The sequence below is a fragment of the Alligator mississippiensis genome, chromosome 16, assembly GCF_030867095.1.
Source record: "Alligator mississippiensis isolate rAllMis1 chromosome 16, rAllMis1, whole genome shotgun sequence".
NCBI classification, from domain to species: domain Eukaryota; kingdom Metazoa; phylum Chordata; order Crocodylia; family Alligatoridae; genus Alligator; species Alligator mississippiensis.
The window spans coordinates 31,755,571-31,775,322 of record NC_081839.1 but is presented as its reverse complement, the minus strand read 5'-3'; the positions used below and the strand labels follow the sequence as shown (position 1 = coordinate 31,775,322).

Below are 19,752 nucleotides of genomic sequence, written 5' to 3'. Positions count from 1 at the left end.
ACATTCCTTTTGCGAACTGCAGCAGAACAGTACAGCACAGGAATAATGTTTAAAATCAGATTAGAAAATGGAACACACAAGTTAAAGGTATCATTGTATTTAATTTGAACAGCTGTTTACTCCTAACTTTCCTCCCCTTTTGTTCTGAGACAATTAGATTGCATCTAACAACTGCATTTTATTTTCTATACTTAATTAAGAATTCCGAATGAGAAAAAAGGCTTTACTCTGAGCTGCCTCATTTGCAGGGTGGATAGGGAACCACCGAATGCTGCACGCAACCCGAAGCCAGGGATACTCATATACTTGAATGGACCATTCTGTTCTGCCAGCAAGCTTCCCAGTTGGGCATCTGCTGGAACTGTCCTCCCTTAGCGAGCTCCTGGGTTGGTTAATGTTCGGATTACAAGGAAGAGGGTAATGAAAGTGTCCAGAAGTTCCTTACGCAGACATTTTAAAGAGCAGGCGAATCATGCAAAGTCTAGCACTGGAGTCTGAAGCAAATCAGTCTAGCGCTACCCGACAATGCTTTGTCAGAGACTGCACTGCCCACTAAGAACTGGAAGTTAAAGGTTAATAATATAAGTTGTGTCCATCAAACCAGAGCAGGACAACGGTTTTGACAGTGTGAGCATTAGAGCAGGGGAGGTAAGCTACATGCATGAATGAACAGAAAAAAGCACTGAAACAATTCTTAGTAGTCTGCCAATTCCAAACATTTAATGGAACTCACAGGTTCACTAGAGTCTGGAACAGGGATAATTAAATCATTATTAAACTTAATTGCAATCACATGGGTTTGGGTTGGTTTTTTTTAAACCCAACCAATAAAATTAGGCATCACTGCAATTAACTGAGTAGAACATTAAATAGTGGTCACAAAAATATTTAATTTCCACAAAATATTCTTTCAGCATTATGTTTTGTGGATTCTGTAGCACAACACTGGAGGAGACAGCACTTAATGCAGTGTGGAAGGGATCAGGTCAGCTTCTCCCTCTTATTCAAATTTTTCCTACTGGTCATGTCGCTGATCAACTCTACAATCCTTCTCTTTACATTAACATTTCTATTTGGAAAGTGGAATTTAGGTGTGTTCACCGATGCACCCTGCCCCCCTTTGCAGGACCCAGTGATTAGTGTATTTGAACACAAGCCCAATGGAGAACCATTTAAAGCCGTTTACATACAAAATATACACAGACAGCACATTCTGCAGTTTCCTGATGCCGGGACAAGAGACATTCCATGTCACAACAGCACTACCTGACTCTTCTCCTAGTCTTAAAGCTTCCCACATCAAGGACACCCGAAAATCACTTTTCAGACCTCCAAGCTGTCATGTAAATTATTCCTGATGGCCCAATTGCATGTGTCAATACACATTTCAACACACATTTCTCCTGACCCTTAGGCAAAACAAGCATTTCCACTGCAACAGAATATATTGGGAACTAAGCAATGGGAAAGCCATTTAAGACAATGGAGTTCATATAAAAATGCATACGAGTTAAAATCCAAAGGGGGCACATTCTCCGTAGCACTTAAAAGAGATGACTGTACAGTTTCTGTTTGCCTTAAAGGGTCCATGTAGCTGGTAAAATCTGAACCAGTGCTGAACTCCCAAGAGCCTTTGAAATGCAAAACACTTCACCCTGTGAGAAGTTATTCCAAGAGGTCTATTCCTCCCGCAGCGCACCTGCTGCCCTCACTAATATTAGCAGGAGAACAGACCACCAGTGGAACACACTTTTGTAATAGGCTGTAGATTTCAGCTTCTAGGGACTCCTGTGAACAGATCTAGGTCTCCTATTTTTGAGAACACAAGAGATCACCAATTAACTGGGCATGTTCCCACCACTTTCCCCCTCAATTAGGAGGATATAACAAAGCATACCCTGCTCACATAATTTTAAATCCAGGACACTTGACCTTTTTGGAAAGAAGTTTGCAAGATCATTGACTGTATAAAATACAGCGTTGCTCCATTGCTTTGTAAAGCCTTTTTGCAAACTATTTATCTGTACAGACTGGTAATAAAAATTACCAGTGAATATATATATATATATATATATATTTAAAATAAAAAAGGAAATTTGTTTAAGAGGAGTCTAAACACTGAAATATAAATAGCTCATTTAGAAATGAATGTGGCCTAGGAAAGTCTTGGTTGCATGGTCAGATTATAGCAGCATGGTTGTTGGCTTTTCAAGGAACTTCTTGAACTCAGCAAGCCACTGGGCTCCGACTGCTCCATCCACAACTCGGTGATCACAACTAAGCGTTACCGACATCATGCTGGCCACGTCAAATCTGGGGAAAGAAAGGGAGTCCCAAGATTTGGTACTCTGCAAAATCAACTAGTGGACACCTGCTTACCAGCAACACTGATCCAACACCCAGGACTTCTACCTCAAATACCAAAGGGCGTTAATACTCTAGTGCTCAGTTCTACATTCACACCTCTCCAAAGGCCGGTAATAAGTGATCTACATGACAAAGCAGATCATACATCTCCTTTCCTACAAGTTAGCAGCACCTTTTGGTGTTCTTTTGGAACACACAGATCAGATTATTTAAACAAACGCAGACCTAGTTACAGTAAAACCTCACTCTGGGTCTGCCAGCTCATGCTCTCGGTAATATATATGCAGGGCAGGAAGATCACCACCCACGGGACCTTTCGTGGGAACGAGCATTTAAGTCATATAACCGTACTCTAATTTGACAACTAACCCATAGCAAGAGTGGCACAGACACTGCAAAGCACTGGTCATCCAATGGGGCGGTTGGACACTGATAGTTATTCCAATGTCAATGGAATGTGAGATCTTAATGTCTAAGCTTTTAAATTAATGCTTACCCTTTCTCATTATCTGCTGGCACCAGCCTTTTCTCCGATGTACCAACTGCCAGAATACAAGCTTGCGGTGGGTTGATTATGGCAGAGAAATTCTTAATCCCATACATTCCTAAATTGGAAACTGTGAAAGTGCCTCCCTAGAAGACATAAGTGCATGTTAATATACAGAACTTTGGAGAGGTCATTTCATATAGCTTTAAGCGCATCAAGGAATAGACAGGTCAGTTCTTAAGTCACACAAGAAAAACTGCAAACAATTTCCTATATCAGGAACACAATCAGAGCTGCAGTTGTTACAAACACTCTGGGTTCCTCACCTGAAATTCATGTGGCTGAAGTTTACCTTCTCGTGCTTTAGTTGCCAAAGAAACAACATCTTTATTAATAGAAGCCAGTCCCTTTATGTGCGCATTGAACACAATGGGGGTTATGAGCCCAGCAGGAGTACTCACTGCAATGCTAACATCCACTACATGATTTCTGCAAGACACAATGGGGACAGAGCCTGGTTCACTCTAGCAGGATACACAGAAGGAAGTGCCACTGCCACTCTAAGTTAACAGCCACTCTTCCTGCCTGAAAGTCTACCACCTAGGCCTTACTCACAAAGGCATTTCAAAAAGACAGTTTAAAACAACAGTGCTAGCCCCTTAAACATAAGCTGTTCCCATTCCCATCAGCAGTGAGCAATCACCCTGATTTCCCTGTTAACATCATACTGAAAGTAAAAAAAGAACAAAAAATACAGTTGCTTGAACCATGTACTTACTGCCTAATAACTGTGTCCATCCATGAGGAATTTGCTTCAGGCACCTTCAAACATGCCAGAGCTGAAGCTTTAATGATGAAGTCATTGACAGAAAGCTTAACATCCTTCACAACCTCCTGCACAGATCATACAGAGGATTGAAATGTCAGCAATTTACCAGAAAAATGAACTTGTCACTGTAAAAACCAAATTAGCCTGCACGCTTGCTGCCCTGCAGCATTGCATTTAAAGGCAGAATATCTCAGAGAGATGCTGCTGTTTCCACCCACTCTGTAGCTCTGTCACAGTTGATTTGGCACAGCTGTATGAAGCAGGAACATTGGAAAGCATTACGTGGGCTTAAGACAGCTGCACTCACTCCCTTCCTTCCACTCCGCATTCACACTGGGGGCACATTTTATTTTCACTTAAGGTTTGTTTACATGTAGGTCCTCGCTATTTACCCTACTATCTCACTGAGGCCCAAGTGATGCATGGCTGGAGCACAGCACAAGCTTGAGAAAGTCAAAGCATGCAGCAGGCAGCTTCTGAATGAGACCTTTTCCACTCTGCCATAAAAAAGTTCCAGAACTGGTGAGAAGGAGCAGCGCATGCCAGCTGTGCAAGGAGGCTATGCTTTCCAAGCCAAGCTGGCACATCACCAAAGAACAGCCCAGGAGTCTTGTAATAGCAGCTGATCAGCAGGTGGCCCATCGCTCACACCCACACCACAACCCCCCAGAGGTTTTTACCTGATTGAGTTCTTTTCTGAGCACCAATATTTCTCCCATGTTTACATCAATGGAGAGATAGTAGTGAGGTATTGTTTGTTTGGACTGCATGAGACGCTGAGCAATGACCTTAAGGAAAGCAAACAGGAAGTCATTACAGCACAACACACTTTGCAAAACAAGTTCCCAGACACAGCAGAAGCAGAGCTGTCCTGGCAGTCCCAAATACCTCCCACGCTCTTTCTAAAGGCCACTAAGCATCAGACAATAGTCCACAGGTGAATCCAAGGATTCTGTAGTTTTAATCAACTAGGACGTATACCTCTGTTCTAGGCTTTTGTGAGACAGAGGAAAGAAATGGACAGAGAAGTAGGGACAACGGGAAAGCTTAAAGTTCTGGCAGTCTGAGATAGATGTTAGACTTGGGGAATCAAAAGGATTTCCAAGAAGCTCTAACCCCCAATGATCAGTGCTGTATTTCTGGATACACTTGCACGCCCAAAGACAAAATGAGAAAGCAAGCTTCTTACCCTCCGGACATTGCTGAGAGGGATATCCGTGAAGACCCCTGTGGGAGGTGCTGCCACAGTCGGAACTGCAGCAGCTGCGGGAGCTGCTACTGCTTCCGGGGCCTGGAGGCAAGGAGACACAGACAATCAATCATTGCTTGAACATCAGCTCGGGCGTTGGGAGGACAAATCAACATCGGAAGCAAATCTCAGCACTGAGGACAACTTTCCTGAATACTACTGTGTGGAAAATAAGAGTATTGAGACACTGTCATTGCTTCTTCTAGTTCCCATCCCTCCCTTCCTAGTAAGCAGAGGGCACTTCCTACCCTTTCTTCCTCAAAGATTTCCAACCCCAAGGTTAAGGTCTCAGTAATAGCCTACCAGAATGTGCAGTTTGGGGCCATGTTAAAACTGTACACATGCACACATATAGTCCAAGGAAGATGGGCAATATGTTAGTGATAGGCAAAGCCTATTGTGGAGAGCCTATTGTGACAGGCAAAGCCTACTCTGATTTAGCTGGAGAGAATTTCATCAGAGGAATTAGTGGCTTCAAGTAATGCCTTGAGCAACATGACTGATATTGGTTCTCTCATCCCCTCCCCAATGGGAGTATCTTGTTTCAGTGGGGTTTGTGCCTGGAGGGTGTGGGGGGGAGGCAGTTGCTCTATAAATACATATTACTATGTGCTGGAATGGAAGGCAAGGTCAAACTCTACTGACAAGGACTAAGTGGGGCTGACTGCACCATACTTTCAGTTTAAAGTCATGCCTTTTCTCTGAACTGTTTCTCCTTGGCTGCATTAATTCAACTGCAGTTGCACACCATCATAAGGTGCTCTGAAGCCACAGTGATGAGGAAATATATAAACACCTGGAGAGAAAACTTGTCACACTGGTGTTGCATTGCACAAGCAAGTTAAGAAACCACCTTGCTTCATGCTTTTGAAATCCTACAGATGTTGGTTCCTCAGCACTTTCAGATCCGACTTCAGAACCGTGCAGCCATCAACACAATCACAAATGTCAATCTTCTCCAGAGACCCGTCCTTCAAGTGACAGTTATAGCTATCAACAGCTTTCAATAGATTCCACTGCACTAACTATTATAAGATCAATAATGTTGCTACATTCTCACAAATGCAAATTCTACTCACAGGAGCAACCTTTGGAGGCACGAATGACTCAACATCTTTCTTTGTGATTCTACCATCTGGTCCAGTACCTGGTGAAGAGACAAGGGAAACACAAGAGGATTTTAAGCAACATCCCATTGGGGAAGAAGTTAAAATGACCATTCTGACCGCATTGCTCAGCACAGACATTGGATGCCGGGCTCTGATTTTTGTTTTAAACACATCTCCAGCACAGTGGGAGGGAAGGGACACCTAACCACATATTTAAGCAGGGCAAACACCTGGGTGACAAAAGCAATGGGAGGAAAAACTAACCTTTCACCTGCGCAAGGTCAATTCCTCTTTCTTCTGCCAGTTTCTTTGCCAGGGGGCTAGCTATCACCCGTCCTCCACGCGCAGCAGCCACAGGTGCAGATGCTGCTGGAGACGAAGGAGCAACAGGCTGGGCCAGAGCAGGAGCTGCTGCCATCTTAAAAGAACAGGTCACACAAAACCATCAGCTTCACAGGCACTTAGCTAACACCTCAACGTAGCTTCACTACAGCATTCAACACGTGAAGAGGACAGAGGCATCTGATTACTTCATGGAAAATGCAGATGCCTACTCCATAAATGGAAAATCAAACAGAGCCTGGGTTGCAACTGTGGTGCAATTTTTAAGATGAGAAAGCTCTTTAAGAAAATTATCCAGGAGCACATCTGCGAGGGACCAGCAGAGGAGACTATGCTCAGGGGCAACCAACATGGGTTCATTTGAGGCAGGTCCTGTCAGACCAACCCGGTGGCCTACTATGACCAAGTCACAAAATCCTTAGATGCAGGGGTAGCGGTGGACGTAGTCTTTCTGGACTTTAGGAAGGGCTTTGACACTGTCCCTCACCCCATTCTCATTAAGAAATTAAGCGACTGTGGTGTCGATGCCTACACAGTCAGATAGGCCACTAATTGGCTTGAGGGCCGCATCCGGAGAGTGGTGGTGGACGGGTCATTTTCGACCTGGAGGGATGTGGGCAGTGGGGTCCCCCAGGGCTCAGTCCTCAGGCCCACACTGTTCAACATCTTCATCAGCAACTTGGACAAGGGGGTGAAAAGCACCCTGGTCAAATTCGCGGATGACAATAATATGTGGGGAGAAGTGGGCATGCTGAACGAGGGACAGGCTGCAACTAGATCTAGACAGGTTACAGGGGTGGGCGGATGAGAACAGGATGGGAATACTGACAAGTGCAAGGTGCTGCACCTGGGGAGGAAGAACCAGCAGCATACCTACAGGGTGGGGAACTCCCTTCTAGCCAGCACAGAGGCAGAAAAGGATCTTGGAGTCATTACTGATTCCAAAATGAACATGGGCTGCCAAAGGAAGGCTAACTGCACCTTGTCATGCACCCACAGATGCATCATGAGCAGGTCCAGGGAGGTGATCTCCCCCCTCTATGTGACACTGGTCAGGCCTCAGTTGGAGTACGGCGTCCAGTTTTGGGCGCCGCACTTCAGAAGGGATGTGGGCAGCATTGAGAGGGTCCAGAGGAGGGCCACTCGCATGATTGGGGGCAGCAAGGCAGGCCTTACAAGGAGAGGCTATGTTACCTGAACCTGTTCAGCCTCCACAAGAGAAGGCTGAGGGGATCTGGTGGCCGTCTACGAACTGGCCAAGGGGGACCAGTAGGCTATGGGAGAGTCCCCGTTCCCCCCTAGCACTACCAAAAGTAATGGGGAATAACGTTCATGAGTTGACCAAGAGTAGATTCAAGCTAGGTATCAGGAGGCGCTACTTCACAGTCAGGGCGGCTAGGAGCTGGAAGCAACTTCCAAGGGAAGTGGTGCTCGCTCCTACCTTGGGGCTTTTCAAAAGGAGGTTGGATAATCACTTAGCCGGGGTTGTCTGACCCCAGCATTCTTTCCTGCCCATGGCAGGGGGTCAGATTTGATGATCTGCTCAGGTCCCTTCCGATCCTACTATGAAATTATGAAACACATTATGAATGACTGCCCAATTAGATCATTTATAAAAATCAATCCGTGCAACTACCCCTGAAGCAGCTGAAAGGTTATCAAATTTAGATATTAATCTATGAATGCTGTAATCCTAAAATGTCATACGGAAAAAAAATCAGTAAAAACAGTAAAAAGTTGAAGGGGATTCACGGACCTGGAGAGACTGACAGAAGTAAGCTTGACAAAAGCAACAATTACAGTCACTAGATATAATGGAGAGGAATTTAAAAGAGTGCAGAAGGATATGAAAACAGATGAAATTAAGAAAAAAGAATCCAAATAGCAAGAGCCTCCCTGAGAGGGAAACAGATTAGCCTTGGAAACCATCCTTCTGAGGAAGGTGTAAGTAAGCAATTTGTAGCCCCACCATTTGGAGTATTTAGTACTAGAATCGGTGGGGGCCCAGAAAAGAGGCCATATGGAGCAATTTGCTCCATTTCCTGGAGGATGGACTGCACAGAGCAACTGAGAGATTGCATCCATCTCCAGTGCTCACATTATCCTTAAATTCACGACAGCACAAAGATAATTGGAGTTAAGAGTTCACAAACCTCCAACCCGCAAAGTTATTCACAGCAAATGAATCTAATTGAATGGCTCCTCCCAACCACACTTCCTCATCAAAGGCTGTTCTTACTGGTGAGGGAGCAGGCTGTATTGGTGCTTGTGGCTTGATGTCAACTATTCCAGTCTCCCTATAGTCAGCAAATGCTGGGATATCAGACTCCTTCTCCACAATGATGCAGAGTGGGGTTCCTAACGGCACATCCCTTGTTCCTTCAGCCACTAGAATTTTTGCCAGATACCCTTCTTCCTGCACCTCAAAGCCTGCAAGGAAAAAAAAGTGTTTGCTGAATAGTGGAGACGGTTAAAACAATGAGAAACAGGTGCCTCAATCTCACCAGGGCGACACAAAGCTGATAACTCCCACCAGGATCTGCCTCTGCCATTTGGCAGATCTGGAAACAGTCTTTTTTAGAAAAAGACCGACTGGGGAGAGGTCTCCATGTATTATAAGGTCCAACACAAAAAGGCTGATGAGTTGGGATCTACTACTATCCACTCCATCACTGACAGCCACAACAGAAATAACTTTAAATTGCTTATTTTAGGACAGGGCATGGCCTCCAGTCCTGCAATGCTGAAAGAGAACGGTCTGGTGCGAAGCTCTACCTTGGATCACTCTCCTTTGAAAGTGAGGTCTCTCTTGCTCCTGGGGGCTGCTCACCTATCGTGGCTTTATCTGTCTCAATTTCTGCCAGTAAGTCTCCTTCGCTCAGCTTCTCACCAACCTTCTTCTCCCATCTCTGAACTGTGCCCATCGTCATTGTAGGCGACAGAGCAGGAAGGACGATCTACAGAGGTAAAGAAAACATGTGCATCACACCAGACCTTTGCAAGCCTACAGGCATGGGAACACAACTCCAACCCTGACACAAGCCAACCTGTACTAAGGCTACGGTACCACCACTTTCTACAGCCTGACTGCCTCAAGACGGCAGGGAGAGGTTGCATCTCTAGTTGGCTTCTTTTAACAAGGCCTGCACTAAGGAAGGCACTCCAGAGGCAAAAAAAAAATAAAAATAAAATAAAAAAATAAATCAAAGGATCTCCCTGTTGCCTTGCTGGAATTCTGCTTTTTTTGCTTGAAGCAATTAATACATAAGAACATCTCACAACTACAAGATCCCACAGACAGGAAGTGCTAAATAGAAAGTGGGGGATAAAACCAATGCAGTTTGGAACGACCTGCCCAAGGTCACAGCAAGGAGAACCAAGGACACAGGAGGAATCAGATTTCCAGTGGGGTCAGGGTCCTCACCCGTCTGGAACGTGACAAATGGGAAGAGCCCGAACTCCCGCTAGAAGCTACACGTTTCAGCCCCAAACCGAGTACATGCCGACAATGCAGCGACGAGCGCTTAAGAAACGCACGTTACAATAATGCCGTTTACACGACAAGCATCACTTCCCCCGTGTCACAGCAGTACTTGTTGAAGAACCGACATTCAGCCACACCAATCGAGAAGAAAGCAATAGGAAAGAAGCACAACTGGGATTCAAGTGGGCTCAGATCCCTGCTCCACCACCACCTTCCTGCGACCTCTCAGACATGTCCCTTGGGTCACTCGGCACCTCCTCGGTACAAGGCAGATAGGAAAAAGCTCGTGTTCGAGCAGGGGGTAATGAGGATCCGGTTTATCGGCAATGGGGGCTGCACAAGTAACCAAGAGACAGGCACGGGGTATGCCAACGCAGAAATACCTCAGCCGGAAAGCAACAACCCTCAAGCGCAGCTCGTTTTAACCCACCCTAGTCTAATCCCGGCAGGTGAATTTAAACCTTATTCCCCCATCGCAGCAAAAACCTGCTCGGTGCCATAACCTTAGTCCTGTTTTGTGTTGCTAAAAAGCCATCTAAGCAGCCACATTTGGCCAGTCTACATCAAAGCCTCCTAACAAAGAGAATCACATCGACGCAGGAGCCCGGCAGAGAGCGTGGATCCTCCTTCCTTCGCCGATACGGGGATCGACGTAAAACGCCTCAAAGGGCAGCTCCTCGGGATCCCGCAGCGCGCGGCTGACACCAGAAACAGCCGCCACGGCCTGCCCCTACGCAACGGCGCCCAGGAGCCAAACGTGTCCTCGCAGGCAGACAACGAGATGTCGAAAAGCGGCAGAGAACGGCTCTTACTTGCATGTGAGGAGGGTAGGAGCTTCCCGGGGCCTGAGCCGAAGGCTGAGCTGGCGGCGGTGGCGGCGCGGCAGCCGAAGGGGCGGAGGCCGGGGCGGCATCCAAGGCATAATTTTTAAAGGCATCAACAAACTCAGGCCTGGAAAAGGGAGCAGGAAGGCGCCGTGAACCCGATGCTTTCGTCCCGGACGCCTGCCCGCTCCCTCGACTCGCCACCGGCCCCTCACTTCTCAACGGTGATGCATATTACGGTGCCGATAGGGACGTCTCTGGCCCCCTCCGCCACCAGGATCTTGGCCAGGTAACACTCGTCCAGGATCTCGAACCCCACCGTGGCTTTGTCCGTCTCCACCTCGGCAGAGAGAGAATCGCCCCGTTAGCGCCGCGTCCCAGCGCGCGGCGGCGGCGAGGGCGCCGCGTTTGGAGACGGCGGCTCGGGGGTACCTCGGCGATGAGCTCGCCCTCGCGGATCTTGTCACCCTCCTTCTTCTCCCAGCGCGCGATGGTGCCCATCTGCATGGTGGGCGACAGCGCCGGCAACGCCACCTGCCAGGGGCTGCGGTTAGCACGGTGGAGGGGGAGGGGAAGGAGGGAGAGGAGGGAGGGGGGGCCGGCCCGCACTCACCTTCTGGTGCGGGGGCAGGCTGCAGCAGCGGCGCGGGGCGCGCGGCCAGGCCAGGCCCGGCACCAGCCCCGGCACCGGCGGCGACAGCAACCCCGGGGCGCGGCGGGCCCAGGCGGGGGGCGGCGGCCGCAGGGCCCCGGGGCCGCCCCCGCTCAGCGCCCGCCGGCCCCGGCCCGGCCGCGCCGCCCCCGCCGCCACGCGCCGCCACACCATCCGCCACATCCCCCCGCCCTGACCTCCGCGCCGCCCGCCCGCCCGCCCGACCGGCGCGACACTGTCGCAACGCGCCGCCAAGCGCGCCGCAAAGCGACGCGGGGGAGGGGGGGGGGATCGGGGGCGGGGCTTCCCTCGCGAGCGCTCGCCTGCCTGCCAGCTGCGCAGCAGCCCGCGCCTCCGGGCACGTTCGGGTCATGCCGCGTGGCTTCACTGCGCAGTAAATACGTGGGTTATCAGTTTAGTGCCGCTCCGCTTTAGTGCGCAGTAAGTGGACTGTATGCGGATCATCTATTTAGTGCCGCATGGCTTTAGTGCGCAGTAAATGGTCTGTATGTGGGTTATCTATTTAGTGCCGCGTGGCTTTAGTGCGCAGTAAATGGTCTGTATGTGGGTCATCTATTTAGTGCCACATCGCTTTAGTGCGCAGTAAATGGTCTGTATGCAGGTCATCAGTTTAGTGCCGCGTGGCTTTAGTGCGCAGTAAATGGTCTGTATGTGGGTCATCTATTTAGTGCCGTGTGGCTTTAGTGCGCAGTAAATGGTCTGTATGCAGGTCATCAGTTTAGTGCCACGTGGCCTCACTGCGCAGTAAATGGGCTACTGGCTGACATGGGCAGTCCATTTATTGCGTGGTAGACTAGTCGTGGCCCGCACACGCAGACGGTGACGCTTTAAGGTGCATTGCACAGCATAGCGTGTCCGGTAGACGCAGCCGGTCTGGCCCGGGGGTAATATTCTTCCCTGGCCCTGAGCCCGCCCTGGGTCTGACCCGGAGCAGAGGCGAGATCGTGTGGCCGGGAACGCCTGGGTTTGGTCTCAGCAGAAGCGTTGGTCCACCCCAGTCACCACCCCAGGAGCCAACACCCAATGCCTCGTCTTTCATGTGAGAAAAGCGGTGTCCGTATCTTTATCTTTGCGCACTTGGGCTTTTTCGTCGATTGGGGAGCTCAGAGCGGTACCAGGGATGACCAGGTGGAAGTGGCTCTCGTGGATCCCCACCCAGTGCCTCTGAGGGAGGCTTAAAAACACCCTGAAACACTTCCCCCCCCCCCCCCCAAAAGGATGCATGAGACTCGGTTTGCAAACTTCAGTTTATTGAGATTATTTTTTCTTGGTCCACAAATCCAGAATACATCCAAGTCAGATAGGCTGAGGTCTTTGATGTACAGGTAAAGCTCAGTCCTCAGCGCTGTTGGGCAGGGAGGCTGAGAAGAACGGTCCTTTTAAAAAGCAATGAATGCAAACTTCGTCGTTTCTATGAAAATAGAACTTTACATATAGCACATATGTTAAATAATCAACTTACGGTCTTGAGGAAACCAGAAAGCAGCTTTGAAGAAAGGGCAGAAATAAACATAGAAGCAAAGGAAAACATTTCAAATTCAGGTCCAAGGGCCTGAGTCTGATCCCATGTACCCTGGTCTAAATCAGGAATAAAAATCACCAAAGTCAGTCTTGTAGCAGGGATGAGTCCTGCCCAGGCATTTCTACTATTGTTTGCCCATGGTGTTATGAAAGGCTGCGGTTTGGGAGGCTTACCTTGGGTCCCTTCCAGTTCAAAGACTGGAAACCCCGAGACAACTGCAAAGTCATTGCAGGAACCAGCTGAACTGGACTTAGACACGTTACAGCCTCTGTAAGGGTGGAGAACGAGGCATAATCCTAGCCTTTAGGCTCCATGTCAGAAGTACTAATATGTCTGCTCTTGACTTCATACAGCTAACTCCCAGTGATTTTTTTTGGGTCACCCACAAGCAGGATGCCAATAACTAAGGGGTTTGAACTCAGAAGTCACCTGTTGCGGACATCAAAGCTGGCAAGGCATGTCAAAGCTGTCTGGGGGACAGGTGGAAAGAATAAAATCACCTCTCCCAGGACCTGCACGACCAGCAGCAGTGCGAGGTCCCCTCGCTGTGCTACCCCAGCCCTAAGGGTCCTGACGGGAACGCGAGAGAGTAACTGTCTCCAGCCTGATTCAGCCCTGGGTCTCTCTTGGGACTGCCAACAGGGAATAAAGACAGCCGTCATAACCACTGTTAGTGATCTAGACAGCCGCCCACGAGGAACCAGACTGAGATTCCCAACTCTCTCCTCTTCGAGCACCCACCAGCCACGGCTAGGGTGGTAACGGTGGGTCACTCCTGAGCTAGACCGCAGGTGAAAGGCTTGACTGCATCTGATATCTGGTCCTCCAGAATGCGACTCGAACACTGCTCATTTCCGAGCAGCGCAAAGGGTTTCTAGGGTCCGTGTATGGAGGCCTATGAACAATTACTGTCTCTGTTGCCAGTATAAAATAGGTAAGTGCTACCTAAGCATCCAACTCTCACAGAAATAAAAGGGTCAAGTAAAACTTGAATAAAGAGACATTCAAGATCAATTGCAATTGAAATACAACAATGAATTTCAGTCCGATAACCCCATGCTGTCTTATAGCAATCCACGAAGATTCATGCAAAAGAGAAACGGCTGATTTCCCAGGAGGAAGTGAACCTATTCCTTTCCAGGACAGACCTGGTTTTCCTCCTACCAATGAACGTTCCCAAATTCTGATGACGTGACTGCTGTTTGTGGCAAGAAAGCGTTTGTGTAAATCACCCTACGAAACTGTACAGAGCAACAATGGCCTAACAGCCGACTCGTGTCCTATCAGTGCGGGAGCAGGGCAGAAAGGCATCCAAGCTTGTCCCATATGTCGAGGGAGCGACGTGATAAATGAAACGCCGTTGCTGTGTGTACAGCAACTGGTGAAGTACAAAAACATTAGGGACTAGTTGGACTTTCATAGTAAAATAAAGCTAGTTATGGAGCCCACTGTGTGGTACCAACAGGAGCCTGTAAAACATCTCAGTGTCCTCTAGAAAATGAGTAAAATACAGTACAGTAAGTGTGGAAATATCCAGAAGGTACTTGCACGGGTATAAAAATAGACACAGTCCTCAGACAACAATGTAAACTGGTACAAAATAATTCCAAAAAACAGGAACGAGTTTACAAAAGGACACGTTAATATAAAACAACAAACCCAGGTTTCCTTCATGTCCCAGCCTCCCACGCAGGACACAGACGCACGCACCCCAAGGGGGTGAGGCCCCTGTACCAGAGGTGAACCAACAAAGCCTTGGCTCACTGTTTGACCTTATCAGTCCGGAGCGTCTGCTGCAGCCAGCTGTGCAGAAGTCTGGCTGCCTGACATGTTTGTTAGGGCAGAGTCTGGCAGTGCAGTGAAAAAAGCTGAAGCCCTAAGGGACTTCGGGGTGCACGACTTCCCAACCAACCGCTTCTAGCTCCCCAGTGGAGAAGGCATGCAGAGGAATGGGGCTGCTGCTCACATCTGTCCTGCCACTGGTGAGTTGCTTGATAGCCCAACTAGTCAGTGACCACCAGGTTCACATGGATGCACCAATGTGCCACCGCTTAGTCCTGAAAGAAACAGCCCTGCTGGGTCTCCTGGGAGAGTAGATGGCATGATCTGTCTGCCTAGCTGGAGAAAGGTCAGTGCAGGAATGGTGATAGCTGCAGGGAAAAGGGGGCAGTGAAGGAAGAGGCAGAAGTGCCAGAGCCAGGGCAGATCCTGCGCCCTCCCCCAAAACAAAATCCATCGCCAGTAAGGAAGCACCTTTGTTCCCAAGGCAATAAAGCAAGAAGCACAGACGAGCGCAGAGGCGAGTACAGGTTGGAGGGAGAACGGGAGAAGCAAGTCTGGGAAGCAGAAGCCTGTGTTGGGGAACAAGGGCAGCCTTGCTGGTCTTTGCCTTGCATCGCACGCTGTGCTGCCTGGCAGATGCCCTCCCCGTGATGCCAGGTTCCTGGAGCAAGAAGCCACGCAATTCTCTGGGGGGGGGATTCTGCCTCTTCAGCACACGCTCTGGGACTGGCTTTGGCTGGTCACACCCTCTGGTACGTCGAATCTAGCAGCATCTTCTGGTTCATAAGGGCAGAGCTTCATGTCTTAGCCATGAGTGCAGGTTCACGTAATACTGTATGCCAGAGATCAGAGTGGACATGTCCAGATGTCAAACAGCAGCAGGCATTTTGGGAATGCAGAGACAGGGGAAGAGAGAACCACATCATTAAGGCCTTTCGGGTTTTGTCAACAGCACAAAGCAAGATGATTCCTTCCCACAAACCTGTCATTTCAGTCTCACACCACTGTCTGCATTTGGCCATGGAAAGTGAGATGCCGGGCTTCCTCGCACGCAAAAACCTGTTTTACCCGTCATTTGCAGAGAAGTCCTCTCTTTTGGCAGCTTGCATTGGACGCATCCCAGCTCACGCTCTTTTTGGTCATTGTATCTGGACATAGCAGCCACTTACAGGTGCCCACAATAACACCACCTAGGAGTTAGTTAATTCTCCCCATTATCTTCTTCCACCCAGGCCACAATTTTCCCCTCCCACCCAGGAATGATGTCATCATCATGGAAAACCTGTAGAAAAAGCAGAGAGGAGCTGGTCATTTCAGAGCTGGAGCATCTCTTTGTCCTGGGCAAGGGGCAGCACAGAAGGAAGCGTGAGCTGAGTGCTTCTTCCTAGCTCATACTGCACCACACAAATCACAGAACAACACATCACCTGGCACTTATACAAGATGTCATGTTCCCAAAGGGCTTTAGAAGCAGCAGTTCTGCTTCCCCTACTCAACCCCACTGGGAAAAGCAAGGACTATTATCCCCAGGTTAATGACAGTGAAAATAAAGTCCCATGGGGGGTCAGTATGAAAACTGGGGAACCTGCTGAATCCCACCCTGGGTTCAGAGCATTAGATAGCACTGTTTTTGGAGAGACTGGTACTGATGCACTTTAAATGTGTTCCTGCAATGGGGTACATTACTCTCCAGTGGGGCACGTCTGTGATCACATTCATGTCACCGCTCTGAATGAAACAAAGAGTCCCATTTTGGCTCTTTACCCGGGGGCTGGAATCCCCTGAACCGTGGCTCTGGGAATACGAGTTTGCTCTGCCGCAAGTCAGAGATTTCACTCCCTTGGGAACCGAACGTGTCAGACGTGGCCAAGCCACTGCTGCAGCGGTATACCCATATACAAACCACGATCACAACTGCGCAGCCACACATACCTCCTCCTTGACCGTGCCAAACTCTGGATCCAGGGCTTTGAAGTGGTACCGGTGGGTTCCTTCCCGATCAATAGCTGCCTTAAAGTCCTTCAGAGTCACTTCACCTAACCTGCAAGATAAGAGTCAAAGCTATCCTCCTCGGCAGGTTGGGCCACAGGATTAAGATCAGGTGTGTAGACGCAGCTGTCACTAGCACATGCCTGGCTGTCAAGCAACTCACTCGACAACAGCACAAGGACACCCCTCCAACAGCATGAAGCATGGGATCAGAACGGTGTTTCTTATTTACAGAAAACAATCCCCTCGTGACCCTTGTTTCCTACTTGTACTGCCACCAAGAGCTGCTTTTTCATCAGATGGCAGAGTCCTGCCTGGCATGGTTTATGTCCTGCTAAGGCGAAACTGCCTGGCTGCTGCCCACTAGAATCCTCTTAAAGCCTGGGGCTTTACACGCACAAACTCAATACACATGCATCAGGCGTGGGACAGCTCAGGGATCTCCAGCCAAAAACAACAAACTTGCACAATTCTGGGCTGTTTTTGTGTTCTTGCTTCCCCTGTGCAATGAGATAAGATTAAGGGATGGGGAATGTGGTTTGGTGGCTGAACCTGCCCTGGACAGAGGAAATTGGTGTCTCTCTCTCACAACTCCGTTAGTGTCCACATCAGCACAGCAGAGCCGGGCCTCACCTCTTTGGTATGTTGACCATAAAGGGAGTGAGTGAGCGATCTGTGAAGTAGAGCACTTTGGTGCAGGCACTGCTGCTCATCGTGGGCGTGCTGTGAGAGTGAGGCAGTTCTGCAGAGAGAGAAACACAGTGTGTCACCGCTGCCTGGGAAGAGCACGGCATCCTCCCACCCCCTCATGCCAGTGTGTTCTCAGCATCCTCTCCGAACAGGACCGGAGGAGACAGACTTGGGAAAGACCCACTCGGTGCTGGTGGAGTCCCTCCCACTGCAAAGGGTGGGGAATTTCCTCGTGCAAGAAAACAAGGTGCTACAACGTGGGGTCGCTGGTGCAGGATAACACTGCTGGGCTGCAGGAATTCCCGAGAGCAGCTCCCTTGGGTGACTTGCTCAGAAAGATGTAACCTGCACCCACGCCTGCTGCATGGAGCAGGGAGGGGTTGGATCTTGTGAGCTGCTGCTCTTTTCTCCCTCTGGCTGCTCCCCTGCCCTCCCCATTTCTGCAATGCAGGTGTGTCTGTGCCAAAGGCCCCAGGGTGTGTCTCTGGGCTTTGCCCTTTATGGTAGAAAGCAAGCAAGCCAGAGATCTGGACACTCATCCCAAGGTTGCTGGTTTAGCAAGTTCCTGGCACCATCACTGAGCTCTGCACAACCAAATCCTTTTGAGCCCGGGGCTGCTGGGGCCTATATAATCTGGCTGCTTCAGCATAGCAGATGGAGCCTGCGGGGACTTTGGGAGGAGGGGAAGAGGTGTAGTTCTCAGCACCAGGCACATGACACAGAGGCTGCTCTGGGAGCTGGAGCTTCAGCGCCAAGAGGAAAGGGAGCCCAGCGACTCCTCAGTGGACCCAACTGGGGCTGCTTCTTTGAAGCAATAATCCCTTTGCTCCCAGCTCCCTTCTCCATCCCCTGCAGAAGCTCTCCTGGGCCCGGGCACTGCAGTGCAGGTAAAGGGTGGGACCCGCCTTCTCTCCCCCACCCCCGCGGGTCACTCTGCCAATCAACGCATTCACCCTTTACCAACATTTTCCACATTATACCTGCCAGCACCCCAGACAAGCTGCCCCCAGGCAAGGGGGATGGGAACCCCTGCTGCTCCCAGCCAGGTCAAGTCACTGTGAGAAACTCCTGCATTATTCAGCATACATTAAACCACTGAGGGCCTTGTTACACATTCATTTTAAGTGGCTCATGGAGCTCTTAACTCCTAGATTGCCCACACTAAACACATGAAACTACTTTTAAGCACCCTTTAGGTCATTTAAAGTTATGCCACTCCAGCCTAAGATTATCTCTGATCCATTTTACCCAGCTTGTGTTACACTGACATGCAGCCACTCAAGGCTACGGCTTAGTGGGAAAACCCCACTTGCCCCCACTCCCTTGCTAGCCCACATCAGGCCCACTGCACCCTGCCTTATGCCCTGTCGCCCCCACCCTCCCCCAGCCCTGATCGGCCGGCTGCCCCCCTGCTCCCCCAGAATGGGCTTGCCACTCCCACCCTCCTGCACCCCAAATCCCCGCTCACTGCTCCTGCTCCCCTCCCAGCTTACTTTTGGCTGCTGATGCTGTCCCAGGGGAGCAGGCAGGGAAGGGAGCCCCCCCCAAATCCAGCTGCTGCCACTGACATCACTGATCTCTGAGCTGGGCTCAGCCCGGAGAAGTGCGGTCACCGATGGCAGCAGCAGTGGCGGGCATCACGCAAAAGGGTTTTTCCTTCCCTGCCTGCTCCCCCGGGATAGCATTGGCAGCTGAAAGCAACCTGGGGGAGTGGGGGGCAAGGGAGAGAGCCCTGGGGGCAGAGCAGGGGGGAAACCCCAAGGGGCAGGAGGGAAGCCCAGAATGGGAGGGGAGGCAGGGAGTCCTCCAGGCCCCTGCCTGCTTGAACATGTGACTGCTCCAAACTCCAGCTAGCACTAACCCCATCAACACTTGAGCAGCTCAAAGCGCGAGGTCTGACCCCAGGGCTGGGAGCAGACGAAATGGAGCCGGCACTGCTAACTGCAGACACTAGAGGGCACGCCGCTGACACTGTCTATGCTGACTCTGGGATCACCTGGGATAACACCAGGCTTTTCTTGATTCCAAGAGAACTATTAACCACTATTATTAATGATGACGTATGTGGTGGTGGTGGTGCCCAGGGGCCACCAAGCTCCCATGGAGAGGGTGCAGACAAGGCCCCGGCTCCCTAGCCCTTCCAATATAGGCTGACGCAAGTGGCCAAAGGAGCGAGGAAGGAGAGGACAGCACCACGTGGGGGACAGAGCGGGGCTTGGCCTCTGCCGTCTCGCTGCAGGGGGTCCAGGCCGTGGGCTCTGTCCATAAAACCTCTGAGCCAGGAAGGGGTGGGATGAAATGCACTCACTGGAGTTGGGAGGCCAGGAGTCCCGATATTCATTGGCTGCTCTGCTTGCCGGCGACTTCCCTCGAACCTAGGGGGACAGCCAAGACAGTGAGGGGGG

At 50.0% G+C, this 19,752-nt stretch overlaps 2 protein-coding genes across 5 annotated transcripts in view; both read right to left on the bottom strand.

The window, feature by feature from the left end:
• Positions 1-81: 81 nt before the first annotated feature.
• DLAT (dihydrolipoamide S-acetyltransferase) lies at positions 82-11,541 on the bottom strand. The gene is made up of 14 exons (XM_019490109.2): positions 11,305-11,541; positions 11,124-11,225; positions 10,907-11,031; positions 10,680-10,818; positions 9,214-9,340; positions 8,623-8,813; positions 6,306-6,459; positions 6,012-6,079; positions 4,873-4,974; positions 4,364-4,471; positions 3,633-3,748; positions 3,181-3,343; positions 2,864-3,000; positions 82-2,313 (listed from the first exon to the last, which is right to left on the bottom strand). Exons 1-14 carry the CDS (start codon positions 11,524-11,526, stop codon positions 2,184-2,186), a joined length of 1,884 nt encoding a protein of 627 aa, XP_019345654.2. The 5' UTR covers positions 11,527-11,541; the 3' UTR covers positions 82-2,183.
• A 1,056-nt stretch (positions 11,542-12,597) lies between these two features.
• The window catches only part of DIXDC1 (DIX domain containing 1), a 56,034-nt gene continuing 48,879 nt past the window's right edge, over positions 12,598-19,752 (bottom strand). For all 4 annotated transcript variants that reach the window (XM_059719901.1, XM_006271356.4, XM_019490107.2 and 1 more), the window contains 4 exons: positions 19,656-19,722; positions 17,291-17,399; positions 16,601-16,709; positions 12,598-15,950 (listed from right to left, as the gene is read on the bottom strand). In XM_059719901.1, the coding sequence (XP_059575884.1) occupies positions 15,870-15,950; positions 16,601-16,709; positions 17,291-17,399; positions 19,656-19,722 (366 nt within the window). In that variant the 3' untranslated portion in view covers positions 12,598-15,869. The remainder of the gene's footprint in view (positions 15,951-16,600; positions 16,710-17,290; positions 17,400-19,655; positions 19,723-19,752) is intronic.

Excerpts from the sequence above, each read along its gene's own strand:
- DLAT (XM_019490109.2), bottom strand. The coding sequence starts at position 11,526 with ATGTGGCGGATGGTGTGGCGGCGCGTGGCGGCGGGGGCGGCGCGGCCG. Across the intron at positions 11,032-11,123 it reads AGGGCGAGCTCATCGCCGAG|GTGGAGACGGACAAAGCCAC; the intron begins GTACCCCCGAGC and ends CTCTCTGCCGAG. Across the intron at positions 4,472-4,872 it reads CTCTCAGCAATGTCCGGAGG|GTCATTGCTCAGCGTCTCAT; the intron begins GTAAGAAGCTTG and ends GCTTTCCTTAAG.